Below are 20,321 nucleotides of genomic sequence, written 5' to 3' on the forward strand. Positions count from 1 at the left end.
CTATGGACCAGGATATTTACAGATGACACTGATTTGTAGTGAGAACAGGTGGAGGAACAGCTGGAGAGGTGGAGGTTTACTCCAGAAAGGCGGGGAAGGGAGGTCAGCTGTAGCAAGACAGCATATATGAGTGTAAATGAGAGGAACTCAAGAGGAATGGTGAGGTTACAGGGAGCAGAGGTGAACAAAGTGGATGACATAAGGTTCTTAGGGTTAACAGTTCAGAGGAACGGTGAGGTGAAGAGGCAGGATGGAACGGGTGGAGGAAGGTTTCAGGTGCGATGTGTGACAAAAAGAGTAAAAGGAAAGGTGTAGAAGACTGTAGTGGGAGCAGCCACAGTCTCTATGGAGACAGCTCTCCCTCCTGGATCCTTGCAAAGAGACAGAGCTGGAGGCAGGACAGGTGAAGATGTTGAGGTTCTCTTTGGGAGTGACCAGGAATCCATCAGAGGAACAGATTGTGGAAGATGTTCTGGAAAGGAATGCAGGGAAAACAAATTGAGATGTTTTGAAAACATTGAGAGGATGAATAGTGATGATGACAGTAAAAAGATGCTGAAGTTTAAAGATGAAAGTGGAGGTTCTTCAATGCAGAGGGGGGGGGGGGGGGGATGTGAGGATATTTGGTGAGCGAGAAGGAAGAGGAAGAGAGATGGAGGAAGATTATTCACTGTGGCGCCCTCTATAGGATGCAAAGAAAAACATTATTTAAGAACAGGAATGTTTCAGGGTAAGGTGTCTCAAGCTCAAAAAATAACAAGAAAGAAGAGTGTAGGAATTAGTGTTAAACAATAAATTGTTACGTATAATAACTGTTATTGTCTCACTACAAGTATCAATTAGGATTACCTTTAGTAACTCCATTTAAAACCTCACATTCTTTCCAACTCTTCCCATCATTTTCTGCAATTGCCCTATTTTTCCAGATTTTGTCTACAAAATCAAAAGGTGTTTTCATTTGAACAGTTTTCTTCAAAAGCTTTAAACTGTCTGTAAGGCACACAGACCAGTGACAATTAAAATAATATTGTTAAAGTAAGTTAAAAGAATCAATTCCTCCTAAATTAAATCAAGTAGCTATACAACAACAAAGGTATCATCGATAACCTGCACTTATATGCTGATGATACCATCTTGTACACTTCAGCACTTTCAGTTGAGCTTGCCATATCAAAGCTCCAATCAGCTTTTAATCAACTGCAGAACACCTTTTATCATTTAAAACTGGTTTTAAACTCTAATAAGACTAAATACATGCTATTCTCTATAAGCAAAGCCAAACTCCAAAACCTGCTCCCAATTACTACAAAAGAAGGACATTTAATTGAACTGGTCACAGAATACAAATACCTTGGTATTTTAATTGACCTAACTTTTAAACCACATATTCAGAAACTGGTTCACAGGCTGAAACTAAAATTACGCTTTTATTTCAGAATCAAATCATGTTTATCATTTGAAGCCCATGAGAAACTTGTCACTGCCACTTTTATGTCTGTCCTTGATTTTGGTGATGTGATTTATATGAATGCTTCTGCTGATGCTTTGCATGCTTTGGACACTGTTTTTCATGGTGCACTGCGTTCTATAACAAACATGAGGTCACTAACCCATCACTGTGTTCTGTATGCTCGGGTGGGTTGGCGCTCCTTATCCCAGCGCAGACTGAAACATTGGTACCTTTTAATTTATAAATGCATTCTTGGGTTGGTACCGTCTTATCTCCAGCAGCTCATAGAACTGAAGAGCAGCAGCAGCTACAGCCTGCGGTCTCAGGACATGCTCCTGCTCTCTGTGCCCAGAGTGCGCACAGAGATGGGAAAAAAGGCTTTTAGATTTGCTGCGGCACAGTTTTGGAATGAACTCCAGAAAGAGTTTAAATTGAAAGATTTGATCTCCCTGGGCTCTTTTAAAAAACTTTTAATGCTATAAACTTTAACATGCTGCTGCCTCCTGGCCAGGACGCTCTTGCAAAAGAGATTTTTAATCTCAATGAGTTTTTTATCCTGGTTAAATAAAGGTGGAATAAAATAAAAATAAAAAAAACAATTCTTATTACTCCCAAATTTTTAGCAAACCCTGACTTTACAGTAAAATTTACAAAAAAATATTACTAAATATGCTTTACAATAAACATTTAGTAGACATTATATTATGGTTTTTTTATTGTTTTATTATACACTAGTAAATTACAGCGTTTTTTCGTTTGAAAAAAATCTTTATTGACAATTTAATATTGAGAAATAGTTGAAAACATTTAAGGGCAACATTATAAGAACTTGTATAACTGTTTTACTCAAACAAACCAAACAAACAAAAAACACGTGGAAGACTATCTTATAAAGAAATACACAATATAATATAAACCAATCGAGAAAAACAAAATAAATAGGGATCTAGCGCATATCTAAATACAATATCCGAAGGTTCTAAAAATCTAAGTGTTTGTTTTTTAATATTTCCCGATTTCTATTTTTTTATTTTTCTATAGAGAAAATCACTGTTTTAAGTCTGTTACTTTAAAGTCATAGTTTTTTTTCTTCTTTTTTAAAAAAATTAATAAATTGACGCCGTTTTTAAAACATTTGCCACTTCCGCAACGTCACTAATGACACGTATTCAAGATGGCGGCCGCTGCGATGGTAAGTGGAACAGAGAAGCGTTTCTTCAACTTTCTCCCTATTTCCTTTCAAACCAAAGCAAGACAACGCGCTGTCATGCTGGTGGAGTTAACAAACCCAATCGAGGGAAGGCGTCCGGATGTTTAGTTGTCTTTACGGGAGTTCGTTGTTGTTTTGGCGATCCGGCTACCGGAGTTAGCATGCTAGCGTCGCGATGGTTAGCCTGAACTGTGGCCCTTCATACACTTCATTATGTTTGTGTCGATTACAAATCTATGTCGACATAATCTAAATAAAGAGTCAAAGTCTATGTCCTCAAATTGTTATTTGTTGTTCAGCCAGGAGAGTTTGGGGGCCTTGTCAGGTTGTCGTTGGTTTGGTTTTTGTCGTTGTTCAAACACAGAGTGATAAATAGCTGAAGCGTTTTTTTACAAATACCAAAATCCCGAATAAAAGCCTTTATTTTGTCGCTTGGTCTTATGGTCTTTGTAGTTATGATGCAAAAGTTCTGTCCTGGTTTCTTAACTTCCCTTTTCTTCACGTCATAAGCTCTCATGCTGAGATATGGAAATAATATGTAAACATGAAATAATCTTTAGGTTTTAAAGGCAGGAAACTGGCTTTAGCCTTGATTTATAATCGGTTGATTATGGTTTCATGATGTTAAATTATCTTTTTCCCCATTTAACCTTTAAATGGAATCCATTCATTTAAGATTAGGCTGTTTTCTTTTACTTTCTCCTGATTGATTTGTGTGATTTCCTAATTTTTCCTGAATGAATGAATAAATTCAAACCTTAACATGTGATCCTTTCAGTAAGACTACAGGTTTTCTTATTTTGTTTGGTTGTTTCTAAGGTATTCTCTACTGTGTCATGTTTCCTGGAGCATGTAATGTGTTGCTAAGTTGGCAAACTTGTTTTGTAAAACAGTTTTTTTTTGTTTTTCTTTTTACATTTTAAGTTGATCCATATCTTTTTTCAAACTTGTCAAAAATCTTGAGGCGTTGGCAAAACGAGAAACTGATTGTTCCTCCATTCGTTTCATACAATCTGCTTCAAGAAACCATGAATACATAAAGGCCTTTGTGTGTGCATTAACAAGCTTTAAAAGTCAAACATGGCCTTACTGACACAGTGGCTACAAAGTTGACACCAGCCTGATAATTAATTATTCTGTTTCACCATTGAGCTGTAAGCTTCCACTTAAAGTTTTTAATAGAAATATGGTTCCTATTTTATGAGGTTTATAGTTCATTAGTAATTTTAATAAAGCCTCCACTTTAGAGCGCATAAACTGTCTATAATTTTCATGCTTTACCTATATGTAGAGGAAGAAAGTAAAAGCATTATATCCCTCAGGTATTGAGTTTCCCCCAGAGTCTAATTTTATTTGTGGTGGCTTCATCAAAAATGTTACCTTTAATTTCTACATTCCAGATTATGTAATTTATGTTGTCTTTAATGTTCCTTTAGTATTAATTACAAGCAAACTATGAGGAAATCCTGATTAAACCAGTGACAAGGAACCCTAACTGTGAAAACCATCAAATAATCCAGGCGGTCCTCGGCTCGGTTCTGCTGAGTTCTTGACGTCTCTGTTGGACAGAACACGGAGGCTGACTCTGCCCTGTTGAGAGCGATGCTCCTGTTTTACCTGTTCTGAGACAAATGAAGCGGGATGAAAGATGTTTTAGTGCAGCTCTCATGTGTGAATAAGCTGATGTGACGCTCACACCCTCAAGGTTCTTTACATATTTGGCTTCCCGGTTTTTTAGGATTGTTGAGCCAACAATGTGATGAAAAGAATCTGCCTGTTAAGCTGCGTAAGAACATGTGACCTCGCAAATGAATGAACTTTGCCTGACAGTTCTTTGAAATAGAAGTTCAGTTTCTCCTGAAGTCGCATGAAGCTGCTTAAAGATAAAACAACTACATTGTAGACAGAAAGAAAATCTAAATCGGATGAAAAGCAGTCGGCGAGTTTATTCTAAAATGGTTTTAAGTACATTTCTTTAGTTTTGTGACTCGAGAATCCCAATAAAATAATAAACCAATCGGGAAATCCATGCAGGAGAGAAAATTCATCAAAATAACACCATTTAAAAACTTGTGTATTTGAATTTTCTAAACCTTCTGGATTTTATACATTGGTTTTTATTTACATTTTTTTTACTTTTTTTCATTTTTTAATTTTATTCGTGTATCATTTTTCAATTATGTTGGGTGTGGGGGGCCGAGAGGGTTGAGCGTTTCTTTGTTTTACGATTTAATTTTATTTCATACAAAGCCCTTTGCGCTGCTGTTGTATGAAAAGTGCTTTTTAAATAAAGTTTGAATAGATTTAAAAATCCTTCATTCAATTCAATTATTCAATAAATAAGTACAGGACGTAAGCGTTAGGATTAAATGTTGATGGTAAATGTCTTGTGGTCTGAAAGGCTGGTTAATAAATACAAAAACAACATTTTTCAACTATAAACCATTAAATGCTCCATAATTTATATTTTCTTTCTCTTCTGCTGCAATTCATGTCATGTTTAACAGACTGAACTCTGGAGCTCAGAACAGCTGTTTTCATGTTAACTTTGATTTCATGTTAATCAACTTTATTCAACCCCGTTATCTGAATCTGACCGTAAACCGTTTCACAGACTGATTTAAAAAGAAAAAGACAGAATAAAGACAGAATCTGTGCTTTTTTACTCACTGAAATATCTCCCAGTGTTTATCTTCAGTGAGAAAGAGGGACGATTGTTCAAAAACTTAAAAGTTTTTTATATTTCTGTTTGGTCATGAAGGGGGCAGCTCCTTACACTTTGGTTCGGTTTCATTTTTTTTTACAATATTTCCTTTTTTCTTTTAGTATGTTATAAAGTCAGAAAACGTCTGGGGAAAAATGCATTTAGACATTCTTAAATTAATAGATGATTGAAAAATGCTCCACAGTTACAACAGCACATGTTTCTTTACTTAAAAGGGTTGCACTTGTTCAAATATTTTAAATTTGGACATGCACTCATATTTTGTGATATAGACAAAAATTATTCAGTTTTTTTCTTCTGGTCCTCTATTTTCTAAAAATGTCTACGTTTGTGATTTTTGATTAACAAAAAAAGACTAAAAACAAACTCGGTGTGTCTCTGATCACTGAGAATCAATTATGATCATTTTAGAATTGTTTTTTTTTTTTTAAACGGGAGATTTAGGACCTTCACAGAAAACCTCCACTGTTGATTAGCGACTCTTAAAGGTTTGATTACAGCTGAGGGCTGAAACTGTCCGTGTTATGAGGACGATCACTGCTTAAACTTCACAAAGAGCAGAAACTTTCATCTTAAACCTTATTCCAGAGCAAAACACCATTTCTTTCCAATACGTTGTGTTTTTGTTACTGAAAAAAACACTTTGTTTCTCTTTTTCGTCATTTTTTACAGATTTCATTTATTTATTTTAGCTAGGAAGTGGTGCGCTGCGACAGCTGTTGGAAGCGGTTGCTGGTTTAACTCCCTCATTTCGACTCTTAAAAGTGGAAACGGTGGTCTCTAATCTTTTTTTTTAGACTGACTGCATTAAATTCACGGATCGGCCTGTACAAAGCTGAATCTGGCCCCTGATTTTTATTATTTATTTAATAAGTTTCTGATTTCTCTTAACTTTTTGAAGGAAAACATTCATGTTCACCCTCTGTTAAATATCTGCATCCGACTTAAACAGTTTTTTTTTTTGTTACAGTAGATATTTTGTATTTATGTATTTTCCCTTTAAAACCCCCTAACCGATAAAGTGGAGGCTTAAGAATGAATTCAGCCTCGTCTGACCTTTTAAATTATGGCGTATAGATAAAACAAAATACAATGACACAACCATCTCAAAACTGGTATTTTCTAAATAAAATAAAACAGAAATAATGTAAACGTTCTAGGCCTGCACAATAAATCTAAAAGGCTTCATCATCACAACATCTGCCTTTGCTGGGCGTGTAATGTCGATGTAAATGGTGACAAACGGTTGCCTTAGATAATACATCCTAAAAACTCTCATGGCAGCTTGAAGTGTTTAACGAATGAGTTGCAGCCTTTTGCACATCTGACCAATTGGATGGAGCCCTTTTATGTCAGATACCCGCCTCCTATGTAGACGTTTGAAAAGATGTAGTGGTATTTTTGTTTTGTTGTTGATGAATGGCAAGTTCTCTACAGTTATGTGTTTTTGTTCGGCGGTCCACTGCTTGTGCTAAACGTCCGGCATGTTGGACCCCCTCTACAGGCTCAGGCTTGACCCCAACTGGATTTGAACCCAACTTTTTCTAGACTCGGAGTGCATAGCTGATAACGTTTTGCTTCTTGGCCTGTTCACGTTGCAGGTCCTGCTGAAGCAGACGATTCCACATCGGGGATAGAACTCTCCCTCTAGATCGGGGGTGGGCAATTATTTTGACCCGCGGGGCCACATAGGGTTCTAAAATTGGAGCATGTAAGGACCGGACCAGGAGCAGATGCGTGGAGTGAGAAAGAAACAATGTCATGGAATCTGGATGAAAACATTTGGATTGAAAATTGTATTTTAAAACGGAGCATTTTAGAGTTTTTAGGTAAAAACATTTGTTTTCATTTTAGAGCCAATTGCACCAACGGCTTGATGTACCTCGTGTGAAACTTAGAGAAATGCTGCATTCATGTGGGGTTTGAATGATCGGAACAATAAAAAAACAACAAATCTTCCAACTCCACACGGATGCTAAAGCAGAGTCCCCAAACCTTTTTCCTGTGAGCGTCACAATAAGTCTTTTTCTTTAAACTTCTTTTATCTTTCTTTTATTGTAAAGCCTTATGATAAGGTTTTGTTAATTCATGATCCTTTTAATATGATAAATAACACTATTTCTGAAAAAAAAGACCAAATAACTGCGATTTTCAAAGACAAAAAGTCAGGAAAAATTGCTGATACATTAAAAAGAAAAACCAATAAATAGTGGATCCTCTCCCGTCATTTTCCCCGCTGAGACTTGGAGGGCTGCAGCTCCTCACACGTCTCACAGTTTGCACTAAAACTGAACAGCTGTGCTGTGTCCTGCACGTCTGTGTCTCATCCAGTAATAATGAAAAAAAATGCAAATTTTTGTTTTCTGCTGCAGCTGCGCATATATCTGCGTTACCTTTTCACCAGTTCCATCATTTATTGCAGGAGTTACGTCCCAAAAATATTAGTGATCAGTCAAATCCACGGAGAATGATTATAGATGTTTATGGCAGTAAAACTCCTCACTGCACACTTTATACACTTTTCTCAGACAGACATGAACATTTTCACACTTTTCTCTTGTTTAAATTCTCAAACCTTCATAGAAATTTGGTCCAGGATCTTAGAATGAAAGCAAAGATTTGACAACGGTCACAGATTTCTGTACATCTGAAGAACTCCATGTTTCTGTACACGAGACACGGCACGGAGGAGATTGATTGACAAGGTCTCCAGCCAATCAGGACACAGAACAGGGTGCGCTGTTTAAAAAAAAAAGCAGCTTAATCGCTCTAAAAGAATGAGCTAAACCGGGAAAGATGAACTGCGACGTAGAAAGGAAAGACTGTCTTCTGTTCTGTTTGACAGAGATTTTAGAGGGTTTCAGGTTGGAGCACAGACTGCACAAGGGTGGAATAAAATATCACGTTCTATGCAGGGCTTGATCTTGTGGCCAGATAAAAAAATAAAAAACATGGATCTCTGATATTGTTCAGTGGGCCGGACCAAACATGGAGGCGGGCCGGATCCAGCCTGCGGGTCATAGTTTGCCCACCCCTGCTCTAGAGCATGGATTTGGTTGCTCATTGGCCTTTTTTTTTCCTGTAATTCTCAAAACCTCTGCTCTTTTGCAGAGTTTAGCCGCTCGGTTGAATGTAAATCATTTGATCATTTGTGTTCTTATCAGTTGCATAAAGTTAATAAATCTTGGAGTTTGTCTCTAATACAATGAGTTTTCCTCCCTTTGGTTTGCAGCTGAAGTGTAGAACAAGTCTAGAAATGAGTCAAATTCACTGAGTCATGCTTTGTGTCTGAGTCATTGCTGGTGTTTGCTGCAGGTGACGTGGTGGGCCTTCACGCTTCTCACCTTAGCACCTTTAGTCCGGACCTTCTACGTTCCTGGAGTCGCGCCTCGAGATTTCCATGACGGAGAACCGGTGGACATAAAGGTGAGCAGAAGTCCAGGGTTGTTCATGGGGTTGTTATGGGGCGACAGTGGCTCAGGTGGTTGAGCAGGTCGTCCAATGACCGAAGGGTTGGCGGTTCGATCCCCGCTCCCACCAGCCAAAAAATGTCGTTGTGTCCTTGGGCAAGACACTTCACCCTCCTTGCCTCCAGTTTGGCTCCACTGGTGTGTGAATGTGCATGAATGGTCCCGGTGATGGTCAGAGGGGCCGTAGGCGCGAACTGGCAGCCACGCCTCTGTCAGTCTGCCCCAGGGCAGCTGTGGCTACAACAGTAGCTTACCATCACCAAATATGAATGAGGAGTGAGTGAATAATGGACACAATGTAAGCGCTTTGGGTGTCTTGAAAAGCGCAGATAAATCCAATCCATTGTTATTGTTATTGTTCAAATATCAAGGATCTCCCAACTTCTAATGAAAGCGGGGCTAGAAGGCATCTGAGGAACGCAGCAATTTTTTGGAGCTTTGTGTTAAAGTGGGCGCGAAGCAAAGTCAATGAAGAACATTTTTAACTGCAGCAGGAAACAGTTTGTCCAACTCAGATGGAAATATCTTCTACTGGTTTGGTTTTTAACTATAGTTTTTTTCATTTTAAACATTTGTCATTTTTATATATATATATTTTTTTATTTATTTGCAATTTATCATCAACTAAAAAGAGAAGAAAATCGGTTATTCCACTGTTTTCTTGTACTGTAACATTTTTCAACTGCTTCTTTATTTGATTTATCACCTTCTGTTTTTCAGGCAGTGAAACTGACTAGCTCTAGGACCCAGCTTCCTTATGAATATTACTCCCTGCCTTTCTGTAAGCCGGACTCTGTGGTTTACAAAGGAGAGAATCTGGGTAAGTCCTGCTGCACACCTGCCTTCTCCTTTGACTGTATGTGAGACCCGGACTGAGTGACCCCCCGCCCCCCGTGTCCCAACAAGCTCACTCCTGATTGGCTGGAGTGCTTGCCATAGAAATGTTGACTCGGACCAATCGCTGCTTGCTGACGACGTCCATATTGCAGAAAAATGGCGACTACCGTATTTTCCGGACTATAAGTCGCACCGGAGTATAAGTCGCACCAGCCCAAAAATGCATTATAAAGTAGAAAAAAACACAGATAAGTCGCACTGGACTATAAGTCGCATTTTAACTTTCACAACCTCATATGACACAATCATAGCAGACTGTTTATCTAATAATTTCACATTAATTTTTTCTCAAACTTATTTATTTATTCTTTTCATGAAGCATCATTGGCCAACTAATACTCTGTTTTCATCCTGTTTTTGTAGAAACAGTTGTCATTTTTATTGCATTTCTGAATCTATGAAATCATTGGAAAATAGAATATTATGTCTTTAGCCGTCAAGATCTTACTGTAAAAAAAAGTTTGCTGATTCTCTGAGTCACTTAACATACCTCATACATCAAATTTAGCCAGGAACATCATCTCTGTTCCTCACAAATGAACATAACAGGAGGGTTAACAATGTATTTATTTCAATTTATTTCTAATATAAGTCGCTGCGGAGTATAAGTCGCACCCCTTGCCAAACTATGAAAAAAAGGGCGACTTATAGTCCGGAAAATACGGTAAATTGACTTCATCCGGTCAGAATTTAAATAAACCATTTTCTATGGGTGATGTCACACTCTCTCGGTTCAGTTCTGGGATAAAGTCAGTGTTGCTACCACAGAGTATTACCCCAACTATGCCATATTTGGTCGTTGTTGGGGGTATTTCTATAAATAAGAAATCTTTTGAGGGCCGGGATGATTTTATCGTACAAAGAACAATGTGAATCCAGTATGTCTGAAATATTCTATCAAAAAATCTGGGTTTTTTTTATTGAGATGTATAAATTTCAGTTTTTTTTAATACAAGTATTTTTAGAAATGAAAAAAAAAAACAGAAACTTCCATATTGGGATTTCATCCACACTACTGTAAAGAAATGCATTTACAGCATTAAAATCAAAATTAAATTTAAGCCGAAATTTTAAAAAGAATTTGCTTTCTATAAAGAGAAATTAAAGGATGGTTTAAAATAATAGATGATCTGCATTAAAAAAGTTTTCGTTTTCCCGCACAAATACTGCTTCTGATCCACAGCAGTTTTGCTTCTGACCTCAAAGACTAAATGTGCGTTTTGACTTCAGTAAATTCCCTTTTCGCAGGCGAGGTCCTTCGAGGCGACCGCATTGTGAACACGCTGTACAGCGTGGAAATGAACAAAGACAAGAAGTGCGAGGTGGTGTGCGGCAGCAAGAAGCTCAGCCTGGAGGAGAGTAAGCTGGTGGCCGAGCGAATCCAGGAGGAGTATTACGTTCACCTGTGAGTTTCCTCTGACCGCACGCTCGCCGCTCGCCAGGCTGTTCTCATGGCGCCCTGCGCTGTGTCGCCTCAGTATTGCAGATAACCTTCCAGTGGCCACGAGGTTGGAGTTCTACCCCAACAGAGAGGCAGGGGGGGAGGAGCAGAGCAAGGACGTGGTGAAAGACGTGCAGTTTGAGCACGGATACAGGCTGGGCTTCGTCGACAACAACAAGGTTTGGGAAGAACAACGGTTGAGGATGGAAACGCTCCTGAGAAGAGTTCTTTGCAGGACAGCACTGATATGTCTCTCTTTTTTTTGTCCCTCACAGTTTTATCTGCACAACCACTTGTCCTTCATCCTGTACTTCCACAGGGAGAAACAGGAGGAGGGCGAAGTCCACAACTACAGGGTGGTGCGATTCGAGGTGGTACCTCAGAGCGTGAAAGCAGAGGGTTGGTATCACCAGCAGCTTTTAAACACAAATATCGCTTTCTTCTTATTCTGTTGAAGATCAAGACGGCACCAAACTTTCTGTGAACGTTAACGCATTTTTTGTTTTTTTCCCACAGATTTAAAGGCTTCAGCAACAGAGAAGACGTGTGTTTTGCCCGAAGCCAGTGACTCCCACGCCATGGAGATTGACCCCAACGTAGAGAACGAAGTCCTCTTCAGTTATTCTGTTCACTGGGAGGTCTGTGTCTCTGCTGCTGTCGTGTCCACATGTTTGGTTGGATCACAGAAGGTTTTCTACTAACTTTGTTTTCATGTTGACACACAAACCAGAGCAGACTCACTCCTCCACCTCTGTTGAGGAAAAAAAATCCCAGTCCCCTAGAATTTTGGTTGATATATTTAATATTTAAATTATTACAACTCAGATCTGTCAAAAATCGAAAAAAAGGTTTATAGCACTGATAAGCAACTCCAAGCCTCAAAATACTTTTTCCAATTTATCCCACCTGGATTAGACGCTTCCAACCAGTTTCTGTGGGATTCTCTTGTGTTTGGCTTTAGACTGTTTTAATAATATTAGAAAAACAAATCAGTGAAGGATTTGGTCCAATTATCTTTTGACATCATGACAGATTTGTGGTCAAATGGTTGAAAAAAAATCAACATTCCTCCAGGTTTAGATTAGGATTATTTCTGAAGGTTCTGCTCCTCAATAAAGCCTTTTTAAATTATTTTGATCAAAAAATGCAAACTAGACTCTTAAAATCTGCAGATTCCTGTTTCTTTATTCATATTACAGGCAAAAATAGTTGTTTTTGTTAAAGTTCCATCTTTTCTCAGTTAAAATTCTTTGTTTTGTAAAAAAAACATTTTACATATGTATTTTTTATTATTGTGTATGGCATTCGTTTGTTTTAATGTGTTTGTTATTTAAAAGATGTAGATTCAGGTTTGACCGTGTTCTATATACAAATAGAAATCCGTTTTTTAACTGAATCATATCATCTTTCTCGGGTAAAACTAACCTTTTTTTGCCTGTTCTTCTGTACCGTCAGGATTTAGCCGCTCATCCTGTTTTTGCAGGAAACAGATTGTTTTCTGAGTTGGAAAACCTGGCAAAGTGTCTCTGGTGCCACTGATGACATGTTGTGTGCGCAGGAGAGTGAGGTGAAATGGGCGTCTCGCTGGGACACGTACCTGACCATGAGCGACGTCCAGATCCACTGGTTCTCCATCGTCAACTCCGTGGTGGTCGTGTTCTTCCTCTCTGGTGAGATTCTCACCATTTAAGAGAACAGACTTTCCAGCAGTGTTGAATTTGACTTCCAAGACGCCACAACAACAAAATACAAAAGATAAAACACAATTCCTGACTTGGCGTGTAGTTTTCTAACCTGCCAGACCTCCTGACCGTCTCCTCTTCTGCCGCCGCTCCTCAGGTATTCTCAGCATGATCATCATCAGGACCCTGAGGAAGGACATCGCCAACTATAACCGGGAAGACGACATTGTAAGACGAAGAAGAACGCCCGACATTTGTGTGAAAAATGCACGCCAAACGTCTGATCCTTTCTCAACCAGGAGGACACCATGGAGGAGTCGGGGTGGAAGAACGTCCACGGGGACGTCTTCAGACCGCCTCAGTATCCCATGATCCTCAGCTCCCTGCTGGGCTCAGGGATCCAGCTCTTCTGCATGTTTCTCATCGTCATCTGTGAGTTTTGCTTTTAATTCATGAACTGCTTTCATAATAGAAAGAAAATCAATGATTTGATCAAGTGATGTTTTGGCGCCACTGATTTGTGTCAAACATGTTTGATTGAATTTGATTGCTGGGATTGTAATATTCTGAATTCCTGCAGGGCATTTCTGTTCCTCATTAAAGTCTTTTTTTGATGTTGAATTTTAATTTCTTTAAATATAATGCGAAATACTTCCCCCACAAGGCTGAGGCGGGTGTTTTTTGTGCTCTGTGTGTGGCAGTTGTTGCCATGCTGGGAATGCTGTCTCCATCCAGCAGAGGAGCTTTGATGACCACAGCTTGCTTCCTCTTCATGTTCATGGGGTGAGACGCTTCCCCGTCGCTCAGGTTCTTGGCGTTTTGACGTCTCTGGGTTCTGATGGTGGCGTCTTTTCCTCCTTCAGAGTGTTCGGTGGTTACTTCGCTGGTCGACTGTATCGCACACTGAAGGGCCATCGGTGGAGGAAAGGAGCCTTTTGTGTGAGTTTGCTCTCCTGGACACCTGAGCTACGGCCTTCACAGACACTTGGTCTCCACGTTTTTGGTTTTCTTCTGCAGACGGCGACTCTGTACCCCGGCGTGGTTTTTGGAATCAGCTTCTTCCTGAACTTCTTCATCTGGGGGGAACATTCGTCTGGAGCCGTAAGCTGAGCCTAGAACATGCTGGAATTTTCATGGGTGATGGGTGTAAAGGTTCCTGCTGTCAAATAGGGTCATTTGAAGTTCCTGCAGGAACCAGCCTGTGGTTTCATTCATTCTTTTTCTAGACAGACTTTCAAAATGTTGCGTGAAGTTTGTCGTCGGAGTTGCTGAAGCTTCTGGAAAACTTTGGACTCAGATGAAGCAAAAATGATCAAAACAAACCTAAAAGTTTGACTGGTTTTTGTTTGACCACACTGACCCCCCCCCCCCCCCCCCCCCCACCCCCCCCCCCCCCCACCACCACCACCCCAGGTCCCCTTCACCACCATGCTGGCCTTGCTCTGCATGTGGTTTGGCATCTCCATGCCTCTGGTCTACCTGGGATACTATTTTGGTTTCCGTAAGCAGCCGTACGATAACCCGGTCCGCACCAATCAGATCCCTCGGCAGGTCCCCGAGCAGCGCTGGTACATGAACAAGTTTGTGGGGTGAGTTGGCCACGCCCCTTTCCATCACTGCCACAGATGTATTTTTTTTTTGGGGGGGGGTCCCTTTAACCACCTCTTTGATCTTCTCCTCCAGAATCCTGATGGCTGGGATCTTACCGTTCGGCGCCATGTTCATCGAGCTCTTCTTCATTTTCAGCGTGAGTACAGATCTGCTGCTGGCTCTGAACCCGACTGTCACTGCTGCTCGCCGCTGACGGCTCGTCTCCACACACAGGCCATCTGGGAGAACCAGTTTTATTACCTCTTTGGCTTCTTGTTCCTGGTCTTCATCATCCTGGTGGTGTCCTGCTCTCAGATCAGCATCGTCATGGTTTATTTCCAGCTCTGTGCAGAGGTAAATGTGAACTCCAGTGTCTGTGCGCATTAGGAGGGTGGATGTTTACAATCATTACGGTCAGGTTTACAAGTAATATAAATCCAAAAGGGGATTGGGCCTGTCCACACACACACACACACACACACACACACACACACACACACCCAAATGCCACAAACATACCTGTTTGCTCCAAAATATTCATTTTTTTAAAATGTCCTTTTTTAGTATTTTCTTTTTATAGAACTAAAAAAATAATTGTAGTCATTGTGAACAAGTTCTGTAGTTCAGAGATCTAGTAGAACTTGTTCTGTATTTATTCTGACTTTTACTAGTTGTGCAACAACAGAACATTAACTAGTTTTAGTTCTGTAGTTTGTGCAAACTGTTCTGTAGTAAAGGTGGTTACTTTTTACAAACTACAGAACTAGTTGAGTAGTTTGTAAAAACTACAGAACAGGTTCTACTAGAACCCAGTTCTTTAATTTTTTACCAACTATTAATCTTGTTCATAAAGACACTATAAATTTGTGTTAATTTTCCAAATTTAATGAATTACCCATGAAAAAATATCCAAAAAATGTCAAAAAAAAACATTTTTATTCTTTTATTTATTTATTTATTTATTTAAAAAAATGCTCATCAGAGATGGATTTTAAGTTGGATGTCTTGCCTGAGAGGCGGAAACTAAATATACTTTAAATCAATCTTCCCTGATTTGTTAATAACTTAAGTTTGGGTGAAAGCATTTCTGTCGTGGATCACAAACTCTTCACCTGCATCTCCTCCTCTTCCTCCTCCTCCTCCTCAGGACTACAGGTGGTGGTGGAGAACGTTCGTGGTGTCAGGCGGCTCCGCCTTCTACGTTCTTATTTACGCCATCTTTTACTTTGTCAACAAGGTAAAAACAACACACAAACACTGTGGGCTTCTGGGAGACTTGGACTCTTGAGCTGTTTTTATACAGAAAACATCATTATAGATAGATTTGTGTTAGAGGATCATGACGTCTTTGCTGTCCAAACAAATACAAACAAAAGTGGAAAAAATGATTCAAATGTTTTTGTTTCTTTTTTCTTTTGTTTCTACATTTTCTTATAGACTCGTACTGCATTCAATAAAAAAAAAGGGGAAAAAAGTAGTATCTTGATAGATTTTTATTTAAAGAACTATAAACGCCAAAGAAAGCTGATCAGCAATTAGAACTGAGCAAAGGTCTGTGTCCTGAATGAACAGTTTGGTCTGTATTGATGCCGAAAACGGGTCAGAACCGCCGATCTTTAGGGATGGGTACCGTGCCCCGGTATTGAACCAGCCCCGGGGCCACATTCTTCAAGACCACAGTATCGTTAAGATCTGACCTGAACGGTACTGCTATCGGTACTGGAGAAGTTACTTTTTCTTTTCTTTTTTGTGTCCCACAAGCGTTATCTGCCATATTTAAGTCAGTCAATTTTCCGTTAATTTATGATGATATTAATTTCGGTATTCACGTTGAAGCGGAGAGCTCTGTCTGTCTATTTGTGTGCAAGGGGGGCGGGGCTGTTGTTCAGACAGCACCCGCGCGCACAAAAAGACAAGGCAGCGCACACACAGTCAGTGGCGATCTCGTAGGGGACACCTGAGCCCACAGACTAAGAACACCCGTTTCTGCGTAAAATTAATGAAGTTTGCATCAAGGAGCCCCTAACATGCCGTCACCTTGCTGCTACGATGACCGTATGTTGCGCTGTTTGTGTAGAACACGCTGTAGCGGCGTGTTTTACACAAAACGAACAGGTAAAGAGGCGCGGCTTAAATTCACCGCTCATGATTCCAGACCAGTGACACACCATCAGCTGCTTCCTAATACTTGTTTTTTTTTCAACTTTATTGAACAAAGTATTAACATACAAAATACTTCCTAATACTTAATAATAATTAATGACTAATGATAGTTGTCATTCGTAAAATTAATATAAATCATTGGGTTTACTGGATTTAAACAAAAATAAATAAATAGAAAGGAGTCTGCATCAAAGTGAATTTGTTTCCATCATCTCACTTAACTTAACTCTGATGTTTGACAGACAGAAAAGTCTATTCAAGGTTGTAAAGAAATGGACAAAAGATCAAAGGAAACATCACGCTCATAAAGAATAAAAATAATTAGATTAAAAATTAAATGAATATCCTGTCTGGAACATTCTCATGTATAAAGTACATTTTTTTGTAAAAAAAAAAGTGTTGTTGCATAATGAGGAAATAAAAAACTTTGTTCTTAATTTGTTATTTATTTATTTTTCTTCCTCAAAAAGTATCGATAAGTGTACCGTTAAAATGCCGGATCGATAAGCAGTATTGGTAAGAGTAGTAGTACCGTTAAAACCTTAACGATACCCATCCCTACCGATCTTAGTTAAATGAGCTCCGCCAACAGGACAATTATTTTAAAACGTTTTCTAGAAACAATTGAAAAATTCTCTTAAAACATAACATTTATGAAAAATATTTAAAACAGAAAAATATATATTTTTTAAAATTATAAAAATAAAGGAAAGCATGAATTTTCTATTTTCGAAAAACCTTGAATTTCTTTTTTACATGTAAGATGCTTCCATTACATGAGTCAGCATTTGTGTTTTCATATTTCCATGACATCAGCAGAGTTCCTCTCATTGTGAGCCATGATGTTGTTGTTAGAACTGAGACGCTTGTTGTGATGTTGCAGCTGGACATTGTGGAGTTCATCCCCTCCCTGCTGTACTTCGGTTACACCGCCATGATGGTGATTTCTTTCTGGCTGCTGACGGGCACGATCGGCTTCTACGCCGCCTACATGTTCATCGGGAAGATCTACGCCGCCGTCAAGATCGACTGAGGCTCCGCCTCTGCGGCTCTCCGCAGTTTTTGATTTTTCTCACATTTAGGTTTTTGTATTTTTTTATTTTGCACTCTTGTTCAGAGAGCACTGACTCGAGTGTGGTGGGAACAGGAGCACAGCGCCATCTACTGGTCTCATGGAGGAGCAAGCGGCCTCCCCCTCCATCTCACTCCCTTCCTGGTTTTTTTTTTGGTGTTCAGAACAGAGACGGTTTCAGATCCTCTCCGTCACACAGCAGGCTAAAGCTTGACAGATGAAGGTTTCTACCTTTTTTCGTTGTGTTGTTTTTGTCAGATGATTTGTGATTTGTTTTTTTTTTTCTTTTCCTGTTATGCTGCTGGGATGTTTGTTTTTTTTTTGTCTTAATTTTTCCCATCAGTTTTGTCTTCACTCTTTCTGCTGATCATGTCTTTTGATTGTCTCCCTTCAGCCTTTCCGGGTCTGGGAGGGACTGTCGATGGGGACGGGGGGCGGGGAGGCTGGGATTTAAATGTTTGTAATATGGAACTGGTGGAAAATGATGCGGGGAGTTTTATACTGTAACAGAAGAACGGATGAATGAAATGTTCTGTTGTTTTTTACTGCAGCTCCAGTGCTTCTCCCTTGCAGATCAGCGCCATTGGACCAGACCATTTGCCCCAAAAAGTCCCGACTGTTTGGTTTGGGTCTGAACTGTTCGTCATTAACTGAGCAGCGCTCAACTATGCAGTCATGGAGGGTTTGAACTGTTCTGGTGGCCTACAGTTTAAATCAAACTGAAATTGTGCTTATTGTGCATAAACGTGGTTTCTTCTTACAAGCCCAGTTTTTTTTTCTTTCCTGCACCGGCTGTTCGGTTCTGCTCTTCACAGATCTGCGCTTGCTCTGAAGATCTAGTTTAGAGCCTCTCCAGGTCGCGAGGCTCCTGGATGACTGTTACTGTCTGGATGTAGAGTCTGCGGCACAAACCGGCGGGCGGAGGACGAGCTCCTGCTTTTCTGCGGCTCGCGTCGGTTGGAAGGGTTCCCTCATTTTGAGTTCCCCCTACATCGGTTTAACCGGGATGGAAATGGCTTTCACGAAAAACCCAATTAGTAGAAATGTTTTGCTCCTTTCCAGAACCGTTCCTGATGAAGGATAAAAGATTTGACTTTCAAAATAAAAGTTTAATTTAATGGCAGTCTTATTGTTATTATTTTGTATTTTAAACCTTTCTGCTCTGATTTACTCACAAATGTTTGCTAACGTTTCCCCGTCTATCTTTAAGGTCTCAGAGAAAACATCAGTATTTATTTATTCTGGTTGACTCTTGCTTTTGCAGCCGTTGGTGAGCAGGTTTTCAGCATAGGACTTTAGAGGAGGGGGGGGGTTCTGGTTCCTCCTGGAGCTTTAGCTGCTGTCCAAGGGGACCTCTGTTATGGGTGGGGGGCTCTAGGGGCTATTCCAGTGTAAATAAAGACGGCTTTTGTGTTTGTTGCGGTTTGTGGCGCTCTGTAATTATTCCCACCCCTTTATTTTATTTTTTTTACTCAAAGCATGATGCCTTTGATGACCATGAGAAGAACCCTTTTCTTTTTCAGAATGTACAAAACAATAAAGTTCGAAGTTGAATACAAACATTTGTTTCAGTCCATGGATTTTGTTTTCCCTCATGCCTACAAGTGTACAATCCATGTTTTATAATGTAATATAAAACTGATTATATCCATTTTTTTCATGTTCTCTGCTGAATCCTTTTCTGTGAGGCGGGGTTGCTGGGGTCTATCCCAACTACTGTTGGCTGAAGGATAGATTCACTCTGAGGGGCAGTAGTTCCAACAACGGGCTGTACGGGCGATTTCCCGGGGCGCACATTTATAGGGGGCGGAGGCTCGGTGCTTAGAGAAAAAAAATCTGGGCCACTATTGGTTTGCTATTTTCTGTTATCCCATGGTCCGGGTGAATACTCGATTCTGATTGGCTGCTGGGTGTGCGTTAACCCTTGTGCTATCTTAGATGACCCCAAAAGGTGGAAAAATTTCATGTCATCCATGGACACCAGTGAAGATCACAAATCATTGAAGAAAAAAGGTTCAGCCCACTGTCTAGTGGGTCTAGATGACCCAACTCCCAATGGTAAAGTGCCTAGGATAGCACAAGGGTTACGAAGGTGCCACAAATGTGTGTGAAGGAAATGGGGCAGGGTTGCAGGACGCAGCTCGAGGGGTGAAACGGCGAACAGAGTTGGTGTAGAACCGCCACTGATGAGGGGCAATACAAATAAAACGAAGCATGTGTAAATACATAATAGTAATACACATCATAGCTAAAACACAATCTCCACATGGAAAGGCTCCACCAGGGTTCTGAACCAGGACTTTCTGTACTGTGAGGCAAAGGCATTGACCACTGCACCACCACGGATTGATAGATGCACTAATTTTTACGCTGGATGACCTCCCTGACACAAACCTGTGTATGATCCGGGCTGGGGACCGGCACAGGGAGACCCAGACTCCTTGTGGCTAAATAGTTGAGCAGTACCGTAAAGGATCTTTCCCAAGGACCCTCGCTGGATGAAAAAAAATAAAAAGTTCATTAGGTGTTCCAATCAAAGCACACCACCAATTTGGTGTTTTATTTCCAAGAGGTGCCTGGATTTAGGCTACTTGGTTCAGTTATTGTATTTTTGAAGCAGT

General features: G+C 39.9%; 1 protein-coding gene across 1 annotated transcript; it reads left to right on the top strand.

Moving 5' to 3' along the window:
- The first annotated feature begins 2,578 nt into the window (after positions 1 to 2,578).
- tm9sf4 (transmembrane 9 superfamily protein member 4) lies at positions 2,579 to 18,818 on the top strand. The gene is made up of 18 exons (XM_023956395.2): positions 2,579 to 2,642; positions 8,701 to 8,811; positions 9,576 to 9,675; positions 11,001 to 11,157; positions 11,231 to 11,372; positions 11,469 to 11,592; positions 11,710 to 11,831; positions 12,752 to 12,863; positions 13,033 to 13,103; positions 13,175 to 13,307; positions 13,577 to 13,658; positions 13,739 to 13,814; positions 13,893 to 13,976; positions 14,289 to 14,464; positions 14,559 to 14,622; positions 14,700 to 14,819; positions 15,613 to 15,702; positions 17,512 to 18,818. The coding sequence occupies exons 1-18, from the start codon at positions 2,625 to 2,627 to the stop codon at positions 17,659 to 17,661; spliced, it is 1,932 nt and encodes a 643-aa protein (XP_023812163.1). The 5' UTR covers positions 2,579 to 2,624; the 3' UTR covers positions 17,662 to 18,818.
- Positions 18,819 to 20,321: the final 1,503 nt, after the last annotated feature.

The sequence above is a fragment of the Oryzias latipes genome, chromosome 7 (assembly GCF_053564925.1).
Source record: "Oryzias latipes strain Hd-rR chromosome 7, Olatipes_Hd-rR_3.1".
NCBI classification, from domain to species: Eukaryota; Metazoa; Chordata; class Actinopteri; order Beloniformes; family Adrianichthyidae; genus Oryzias; species Oryzias latipes.